Source organism: Brassica napus, chromosome A2, assembly GCF_020379485.1.
Source record: "Brassica napus cultivar Da-Ae chromosome A2, Da-Ae, whole genome shotgun sequence".
NCBI lineage: Eukaryota > Viridiplantae > Streptophyta > Magnoliopsida > Brassicales > Brassicaceae > Brassica > Brassica napus.
This window is the reverse complement of record NC_063435.1, coordinates 1,018,804-1,029,021: the sequence shown is the minus strand read 5'-3', so window position 1 is coordinate 1,029,021 and position 10,218 is coordinate 1,018,804. Positions and strand designations below refer to the sequence as shown.

General features: G+C 35.5%; 1 protein-coding gene across 2 annotated transcripts; it reads left to right on the top strand.

The window, feature by feature from the left end:
* Positions 1–5,901: 5,901 nt before the first annotated feature.
* On the top strand, positions 5,902–9,711 carry BNAA02G01210D (protein DGS1, mitochondrial). 2 transcript variants are annotated; one of them, XM_022698744.2, is made up of 14 exons: positions 5,902–6,184; positions 6,272–6,389; positions 6,742–6,945; positions 7,032–7,160; positions 7,249–7,410; positions 7,499–7,693; positions 7,914–8,014; positions 8,217–8,306; positions 8,441–8,513; positions 8,589–8,617; positions 8,694–8,817; positions 8,950–9,060; positions 9,164–9,264; positions 9,336–9,711. In XM_022698744.2, the coding sequence occupies exons 1-14, from the start codon at positions 5,952–5,954 to the stop codon at positions 9,454–9,456; spliced, it is 1,791 nt and encodes a 596-aa protein (XP_022554465.1). In that variant the 5' UTR covers positions 5,902–5,951; the 3' UTR covers positions 9,457–9,711. The 2 variants fall into 2 exon arrangements, with proteins under 2 accessions (XP_022554465.1, XP_013679350.1); XM_013823896.3 differs by having other exon boundaries at positions 7,032–7,169.
* Positions 9,712–10,218: the final 507 nt, after the last annotated feature.

Below are 10,218 nucleotides of genomic sequence, written 5' to 3'. Positions count from 1 at the left end.
GTTGGTGGTGTCCACTGTATACTGTATATGTGTGGTCGATCCCTTGTTTTTCCTTTTATGATAGACGTATGGATTTTTTTTTATGTGCAAGATTAGACGTATGGATAGTTTGTTCGAATCAGTGGCGGAGCCAGTGTGATCTGAGGGGGGTCACATGACCCATGTGATTTTTTGAAAACAAAATTTTTTACTTGTATTTCCAAAAAGAAATATGATGAATATAACTTATTGACCCCTGCAAAATACATATGTTATCAATGTGACCCCTCTAAAATTTTCGGCTGCCTCCGCCACTGGTTCGAATTCCATTTTTATTTGAAATATCTGGATGTTACAATTTAAATATGTTGTCTATAAAGGATTATGTAAGATCAAAAAGTCAAACTCAAAGTCTCTCTTTCTTTTTTACAAAACAACTATGCAATTGAATAAGTTCATACCAATACCCATTATGTCAAATCATATATTTCGCCACTAAAATGGTAAGATCAGAACATATTTACTTGTTTGAAAAGAATTCATTTCCATAAATATTTAAATTTACACGTATACTTTAATAGGAAACGAGATTTCTAAAATTTGAATGTGTGTGTTTGGTAAGCATGAAAACACTTGGTGAAACAAATTATTTGTATATGAGTGTATTTCTTAACTCGATTGTGAATTCAAAACATTTCGAAAAAAAATAATAGAACTATTGTTAACAAAAAAAAAATAATAGAACTCTTATATGTTTAGGAATTGATTTGTATAGGAACAAGCCAAAAAAGCAAAAAAAAAAAAAAAAAAAATCCTTCAAAGGCTCCACCCTTTAGAAAACTGTTAATATATTCGCCTGCGCCGTAGGCTTTATAGGGTTTAGGCTTTTTGAAGTTTAGAAGGTTATATTCGCCCACCCTCGCAAGAAAATGATATAGTATATGGTGCAAATCTTTCTATTAATATATGTCTGTGGGTTACATTTGTATAATATTGATGAGCATGTTGATTAGCTGGTAGAAGATGAATCTTATAAGAATAAAACCAAATTTATTTGTACATGCTGCAGACATATACATATGGTTTCTCGTTGGTGGCCATTATGGATGCATGATGATTAGCATCTCTGCTTGTACAGCATCACACATTAAATTAGCGATCCATAACCAATTAACCATAAAAGTTTTAAGCTGGTGAGGATACGTATACCTATATAATCTAAAGAGAAGTACGAACATTATGTAACAACATGTGAGAGGTGCTCAAACAAAAGAATGTAACATGTTTGCCACTGAAAGTTAAATAATTCAAAATTTAGAATATAAGACACCAGCTATGTAGATTATACTTTTAGCAACAGAAAAAAACTATGAGGATTATACGCAGAAAAAATATATATAAACCATCCGTATATACTTGATCTAGTCTAGATGGGTAGACGACAAAAAAAACCACCCGTATATAGTTCCTGATAAATAGAAAAGACTACTCGTATAGTTCATTCATTTAAGGAAAAAAAACAGTTCATTCATTTACCATAAGATATTTTACAAACAGAAGAATTATTACACAAGATGTTGTATAATCATAACACAAGATATTTAAGGTCTGGCGTAACAATTCTTTTGAAGTTTTAATCAATCGATTTGTGCGTTCACTGTAACCATGTTGAACGGAGCGCTACTGATAGTTTTCTTGAAATTTTAACGTTATGACACTGATTGCTTCTTTTCTCAACTCCTTGTTTATTTTTTGAGGATTATAACACTGACGATTAACACCAGAAAATCGAATGAAACAGTTATACGAAACAAAGTACAGTAATTCACTTAGACTAACATGTCATAAATCATAAAACCATTGACTATATTTTGATCCCCCACACCAACAAGTTGGTGCACGGTCGTTGAAACGATTGCAAGCGGGCTTTAAAGCTGCCCGAACGATATAGGAGTCCAGATGGGTCTTGAGTACATCCTGACAAAAAAGTTGTTTAGACTTCGTCAAGTGTATAATAAAATTATATGAACGGTGTTCTAAAATATGGTTAGTCCCGCCTAGTCGACAAATCGGATATGAACTAAACGATTTTTAAAACCGATTTACTAAAAAATTGGTCTAGTTTAAAAAATTGCCATAAACACCCGTCTAAACAATAATTCTCTATGAAGTGTCTAACCATCACCTTACAATTTTTAAAACATTGATACAAAGCATAACCTTTTTCTCCCCATGAGTGAGGAAATTGTTCACGATCAAAATCCATTCAGTAAAAATATATATCATTCTGACAAAATAACAAATAAAATTGTAGATCATAAAGAGACGTAAATTTCATCAAAAAAGAGTAAAGAGATGTAATCGGCGCCAGTGTCAGTCTGCATCAGAAATAAGTCTATGCCGAAGTTTTTATCCAACAAAACAAAATTATAAAACTGTTTGATAAAAGTGAAAGGACATGTGCAAGGACAACGTGACCATGGGAAGCCAAAGAATCCACGTATATAAATTAAGAAGTGCATGGATTTGCTAATTAAAGAGAGATTCATTCCCCTTGGTACTAAACCAAAATTAGTAAACTGTAACTTCTCTTTATTTAAATGCTAGTATATAACTGGAGGTATGGTGGACTGCACACATGTTAAAAAGGGAATGGGGGGCACTGAAAAATTACCACTTTACATCTTATTCTAATCTTTTGGATGGATTGTGATAACATAAAATTACCACTTCACTCTATTAAAAAATCAGATCTAATCCCTGGATGTGAGGTGTAGTCCACAAATGGATCTTCTTTCGGATTTTTAAATGGGCTGTAAGCAATAGACCTACTGCGTAGTAACATGTGGAACTAATAATTTCGCACTTAAAAGGAATTGACCCCTGGCCTAGACCAACATGGCGACACTTCCTTCAGTGAAAACCACTGAACCACCACGATATCGTTCACAATAAAACATTAACTTTGATCCTCAATTTTTTTTAGATTATATACATCACACTACAAGAAAACACAAGATTAACGATGAAAATTAACGAGGAAAACTGGTCCTCGTAAATTTACGTTGACTTTACGAGAATCTTACAAGGAAATTTACAATCAACGTTAGTTCGTCGTAAAATAACGAGGAAACGATTTCCTCGTAAAAACCACGCAAGGTAACTTCGTTTTTACGAGGAAAAACTGTTTCCTCGTAAGCTCGACGTAAAAGTAGCATCTTCTTTACGAGGAAATAGTTTACATTTACTTAACGAAGAATTTTCGAGTCCACCCACTTTGTAATTGTAACACGTTTTTTGTTTCGGCTACCTTACTAAATTCCACATAATCACGAGTAATGAAAATGATGATGTTTCTGGTGATGACGAAAATGTCGATGTATCTGACTGATGTATTTGTGTTTTAATATGACTGATTTTCAGACTTAATCCATGTGATTTGATGGATTTAATCATGAAAATCTATTTATATAATTTAATTTTATGTAATGGGGTTTGAATTAGAAAGAAGAGATTGAGATTATTAGTTAAGGAATTGTGGTTTTAGAATTTGGGGTTTAGAATGGATAGAAGAGATTGAGGTTAAAGGGAGGATGGGGTTGGGGTTGGGGTTTGGGGTTTCGGATTTTAGGGATTTAAACGTAAACATAGTTATTTCCTCGTAAATTAACGAGGAACTTACGACGATTCTTAAAAATAAAGAACGCAGCACTCGTTAATTCCACGTAAGCAGAAATCGTCGTAAAGACCTCATAATAAAAAAAACGATGGCCTCGTTCATTCCTCGTAAAAATAAAAGCGGGCCTCGCTAATTCCTCGTAAATTAACGACGATGTAACGAGGAAACGAAACGGGAATAAATTGGTTTGCCGTGATCAAAGTTACACCTCGTGGACAAATCATCAGTGGAGAAGAACCACCATTGCAAGAAGAACAGATAGATGAAGTTGAGGTACCTGAACAACAAATTGATGACATCCTTCTCATTGATCCGCATAATCATGAGTACGAAGATATTACTGACGATGCCACGGACGAAGCTGTTGAAGACGAGTTTAATGAAAATGATGATGTTTCTAGTAATGACGAGAATGTCGATGTATCTGATTGATGTATTTGTGTTTTAATATGATTGATTTACAGATTTAATGCATGTGATTTGATGGATTTAATCATGGAAATCTATTTATATAATTTAATTTTTGTAATGGGGTTTGAATTAGAAAGAAGAGATTGAGATTATTAGTTAAGGAATTGTGGTTTCAGAATTTGGGGTTTGGAATGGATAGAAGAGATTGAGGTTAAAGGGAGGATGGGGTTGGGGTTTGGAATATATGAAGTAGAAGATAAGGAAGATAAGGAAGAAGGGGTTTGGGGTTTCGGATTTTAGGGATTTAAACATAAACGTAGTTATTTCCTCGTAAATTAACGAGGAACTTACGACGATTCTTAAAAATAAAGAACGTGGCACTCGTTAATTCCACGTAAGCAGAAATCGTCGCAAAGACCTCGTAATAAAAAAATGCGGGCCTCGTTCATTCCTCGTAAAAATAAAAGCGGGCCTCGCTAATTCCTCGTAAATTAACGACGATGTTACGAGGAAACGAAACATGGACCTCGCGAGTTCCTCGTAAATAAAAACACGGGCCTCACGAGTTCCTCGTAACTTTACGAGGAATTTACGACATTTCATAATTTCCTATATATACACACGAGTTCTCACTTCCCATTTCGTCTCAACTTCCTCTCCCTTTTGTAGCTATGGTACGCTCTCTATTTCCTCTCTAATTTGATTAGTTTAGGTAGATTAGGTGGTTAGTGTAGGAAATTTAGATAGTTTTACGGATTTTATGTTAATTAGTGTTGATTAGGTGGTTAATGTAGAGAACTTAGTTAGATTTATAGAATTTGTTAATTATTGTTGATGTTAATTTTAGGCGAATCATCATCCGTCACACATGCCGACGCGGATGTAGAGAGGAGGAGTGAGGAATTCTACCGGGGATGAACGACCCTTAGTTTTTTTTTTTTTTTCGTTGGTTGTATTATAAATTCAAAAATTATTTATGTATAAATTATTTTCGTATTTAATATTCTTTTTAAATTAGATTTTTATTAAATAATTAAATACATTGTTTTTTTTAATCTGGAAAATATAAACTTAAAGTAAATTCGTAGCTAAATTACGACAACCTTACGTGGAAATTTTACGAGGAATTAACGAGTAAAATATTTACGTCAACACTACGAGGAAAGATTAACGAGTATTTGACGTGGAAACATTTACGTGTTATTTACGAGGAAATGTTTTCAAGGTATTTACGAGGAAATGTAGCGTCCCCCTTACGTGGAAGGGTTACGTGGTTTTTACGACGAATACTTTGCTTCGTCTTTACGAGGAAATATTTTCTCGTTAGTTTACGACGAATTAGCAAGGAAATATGCGTTACGACGAACAAATAACGACGAAACGTGTTTCCTCGCTAGTTCCTCGTAAAACTGATTTTACGACGAACTTACTACGAATTTCGCCGTCGTTAATGTTGTGTTTTCTTGTAGTGTCAATATAAACTTCCAAATTATGATTTCTTATTATTAAAAGTCTTAATAAATGGCTATGGCCTCCAAACTTTCAAATATGAATATCAATTGTGGAGAATTTATACACACAAAGTTGCATTAATTTACATCACAATACCTTTTTTGTCAAGCTTACCAACTCCCTCCTCTCCCATCCATTCTTTACATATGCAAAATTTATCAATTCAAATCAACCCTAAACCCGACCCAAAAATTTTCCAAATGCGAGTTGGTCTACTCTTACCGATAAAATAATATCCATCGGCCCAGTATTTGTATGTCCTCTTAACCCAATAACAGCCCAATAAGGATCCATATGTATATTCATTTTTAAATTCCCGAATATCTCTCTTTACTGATTCTTTGATCGAAATCAGCCGCCGCCGACTCTAATGGATTCTCAACCTCCGGCGAACGAGTCTCCACCGTCGACGACGCCGTCTAACATCGGAGAGATAGTTCCTCTCTATTCCAGTTACCTCTGGAACCGCGTCGCTTCCTTGATTCCCACTTCGAACTCAATTATTCTCGGAAAATTCTCCAATCTCTTTCGCCAAACGTTCACCAAATCACGACGTGTATCATTCCCTCTCCCTCTACCTTCCGAGTTCCCATGCTCCTCTCCGTAAGATTCATCTCCTCTATATGTTGTTTAAGTAACTTCTAATAAGTAGTTTCTTAATTTGAGTTTTGAGCATTTGATTATCTTCAGCAACATCTCATCGGATACGTCGAGGATCTATGCGGTGTTGGAGGAGATAATGGCTGACGTTCTCTCGAACTTGCACGATATCCAGAAAAGTTTAGATTTCTGGCAGTCTAGAGCTGAGGTGAATCAACACTAACATTTACACTTGATTTTTTTTTAATTTTTTTTTTGAATTTGGCTCTACGGAACTGGTCCAAACTAGTTGCCACGTGTAGTGCCGAAATGTTAATTCTCCAGTGCCCGGAACCCTGGCCGTGATTTTGTTTTTGAATTTGGCTCTACGAAGTTTCCAAACTAGTCAAATGTTGCCACGTGTCGGTTCCTCTGTCCCTGGCGATGCCGAAATATTAATTGTTTAGTGCCTAGGACTCGAACCATGGCTGTATTGAACTTTTGCCACAAGCCCTGGTTTATTTACACTTGATTATTATGTTAGTGAAGATCTTTTTGGATCTTTATTGTATTGACTACAGGGCTCTAATGCTCGAAAAGCTTACTTTATGATCTTCGAGAGGGGACCAGTAGCTTTTGTGAATGAGAGTAAGAACTTCGTCCGCAAAAGTCTCAGTGAGGATTCAGCGATGCAGCATCTTTGTCAGTCGTCTTCGTCTCACATGTCTGATAGGATGAGAGTATTGATGGAGTTGAGATCTTCGCTTGCTTCGTTTCTTGCTCAGGTTATCTTGAAAATTTCATTCCTTTTTTTTATCATTATAAAGTTATAGTATTGACTAATGTTACTACTTTCTATGTGTTTCTCTAGCTTTATGTTGAATTGGATAAACGTGGGGAAGATCTTTTGAAGAATCCAGAGAAGTCACTGCCGTCTTTGTTAGCTGTTATCAATCGATTGTTTTCGAATTTGGAGGGTTCTTTCAGCCATTTACATGCTGTGCGTGAGGTAACACACACTGATTGTTGGCACTGCCTTCATTTGTGATGGCCCTGACTCTTATGTTACTCGTGTTTGTTGTTGACAGTCTGATTCTTCTATTGATGGAAGTTACTCAATGCCACTAGTGTTTGATCGACTGCCTGAAATTAATGAAGAAGGATCTCAGTGGACCGATTGTGAACTCACGGACGCTATCAACCTAGTTCATAAGAATTTGGAGAAACTTAACTCGTACTTATCAGTTATGGTAGGTGGTGTGGCTCTAGTTAATTAACAGAAATCATCATGTAATAATAAATAGCCTTCATTTGAATTCATTTCCCTATTTTTTATAGGTAGGCAAGCATCGGAAGCCAAGGAGGATGACACTGTACTGGGTCCGATACACATGTGGTGCAGTTGGGCTTTCGGTTTTTTCTATATGGCTACTGCGTCATAGTAGTTTGATGGGGAGTTCTGACATCGATAATTGGATTCATGATGCAAAAGAAGCAACAATGAGCTTCTTCAGTGATCATGTTGAGCAACCGGTTTGTTTTTATCCTTCTCAGAATTTAAATGCAGTTAGTAACTTTTCATCCTGATCCAAATGGCTTGTTGCATAAAAGTCTATTAAAGGATTGTGAATAGAGTAAAATGATGTTCAATGCGACTCTCAGTGTGGTTCTTACCCAAAATAGACGTGTGCTTAGTCTGTTACTTGTCTTTTGTTTGCCTGAAATTTTTTGAATTGGTTTATTTATCTTGTAGCTGCTTGCCATTAGGGATGAGCTTTTTGATACTTTCCGGAAAAGGCACAAGGGTGTTATGGAAACTGAAGAAGTGCAGCTGACGCAAGACTCACTGCACAGGTCGATATACATTTCCTTGATGCTTTTCATCCTGGTTGCACTTACTTGTTATCATATATGTGCATGCATAGTTCCCTTTTCATTATAGCAATTCACTTGTTATATTCTTATATAGTTCACCTATCTAGGGTTTCAAATAACAGTAACCAAAAATATCTTTTATCATTCTTTTAGTACTCCTAATTTTCTATTTGCTATGCAGAATGCTGAGGAATTTCTGCGAGCAGGATACGCGTGAAAAGATCCCAGATAATGCATCTGATCAGGAGATGCTTGAAGTTGTTATGAACCGGTACAACTCTGAACATTGTTCCTTTTTAGGAAGCTAAAGGCATATTGAATTGATTTCCTTCGATAGTTACCGCAAGATCAAAGTTCCACCACAATGAGATGAGTATATATTTGAACATTGCCTTCTTATTGCAGTTACGAAAAGGAACTCGTGCACCCTATTCATAACCTCCTGAACGGAGAGCTTGCACGTGGTTTGCTTATCCAGGTAATTTAAGTTCTTAGCATGAAGCTGTATATTACTGTTTGTGAGATTCTGATCACATCAAAATTGTTTTTTCAGGTCCAGAAGCTTAAACTGGATATAGAAACGTAATTTCAGCTAACCGTTAGCTATAAGTTAACTGTAGTATCATTTTATATATAACTGAATAATCTTATCCTGCAGAGCGATGCTTGAACTGGATCAGATACTTCGTGCAAATGAAATAAACTTTGCCATTCTAGCTGCATTACCTGCTTTCTTTCTCAGTCTTGGTATGCTCACGTTGCTTCGAACATGGCTTAAACAGGTGAGAATTCTGATAATTCAAGCCCAAACCAAATTTGATAGTGATACATATATGTGTAGAGATTCGTTGCGCACAATCAGTAATGCAGCTACTGTGTATCTTTATTCCGTTTGATTTCACTGGTGTGAGTAGGATAGCAGAGCTCAAGGACGTGGAAGAATTGCACGTATCCACAGGAGGCTACTTGTCGTTGAAATTGAAAAGAGGATTATGCAGTATCAGAGCTACATTGAACAAGGACGTGTAAGATGTCCACCATTTTATTTGTACTTTTATTTTCAATCATTAGTATTTTATGAATGGGTCTCTGAAGAAATCATGTAAAAATGTTTTGATGCTGGTACAGGATAAGGATGCAGAAAATGTATTTGGTTTGCTAATATACAGCCTTGAGCGTTTGTACCGGGTTGTTGAGAAACCTGCAAGAACAAGCGGCGAGTGGGATCTGTAAGTATTGCACTCTAATCCCTTTAAACGTTTAGCTGAAAACAACTAATCTGATGTGTTTGTATAAACAGAGTGAAACAAGATCTGATCGAGTTAGGAAAGCCACAGCAGCAAACGTCGTACAAATTAACGGTGACACAACGGCTAGTAAAGGTTTATGACTGCTTGCTTCCCACTCTGCAGCGACAATAACATATCATGGGTTTCTTGATATGCCTTTATGAGATTCCAATTTTATTCAGTTATTCCTCCACTACCAATTCTTGCTTGACGGCCTTTTGGAGTTTTTTTTAGCACCAACGAATGCCTCCTTTTTTCTCTCTTCTTGAGATGGTAAAACAAAGTTAGAGTGAGAAGACACGGTGTAGGTTTCTCCTTTATTGAAACCTGTTCTTTGTGGGGTCTTGTATGACTGGCAACAATATTCTCCAACCATTTTCAGTCTCATTCCATCTCTAGCGAATTTTGTGGCATTGTAATTAAAAAAGCATGTGGTAATATGTGGAACCCAACAAATGCATTAAAAAAAACATGGGGTCTGTCACAAGAAGTCAAGAACAGTCTAAAACAATCAAGACAGTGGGTCTTGTGGTTGGTGATTGGTTGTACTTTAACCCAATATATGATAAATTGAAAATGACATTGACCACGTTAGGTGAAGTGCCGGTCCAACATTTTAGAATGCTCTAAGCCAAATTTAAATAACATGCTTTTTATATATTTTTTTAATCTGTTATCATATCGTACATATTTATAATAATAATTACATTAAAACTTTATAAATTAATCTAACTCCAGTAATAATTAGTGAAGATTTCAAGAAGCTAACTATATAGTGACGTTAGTCAAAATTGTAATACATAAAATCAGTTTTATTTAACAATACACGTATTCGATAAATTTATTAATTAAAAATTCACAAAAATGCTAGAAATTGTTAAAAATATTACTATT

Coding starts and splice junctions, on each gene's coding strand:
- BNAA02G01210D (XM_013823896.3), top strand. CDS start 5,952: ATGGATTCTCAACCTCCGGCGAACGAGTCTCCACCGTCGACGACGCCG. Junction 7,411..7,498: donor ACTCGTACTTATCAGTTATG/GTAGGTGGTGTG, acceptor TATTTTTTATAG/GTAGGCAAGCATCGGAAGCC. Junction 8,015..8,216: donor ACGCAAGACTCACTGCACAG/GTCGATATACAT, acceptor TTTGCTATGCAG/AATGCTGAGGAATTTCTGCG.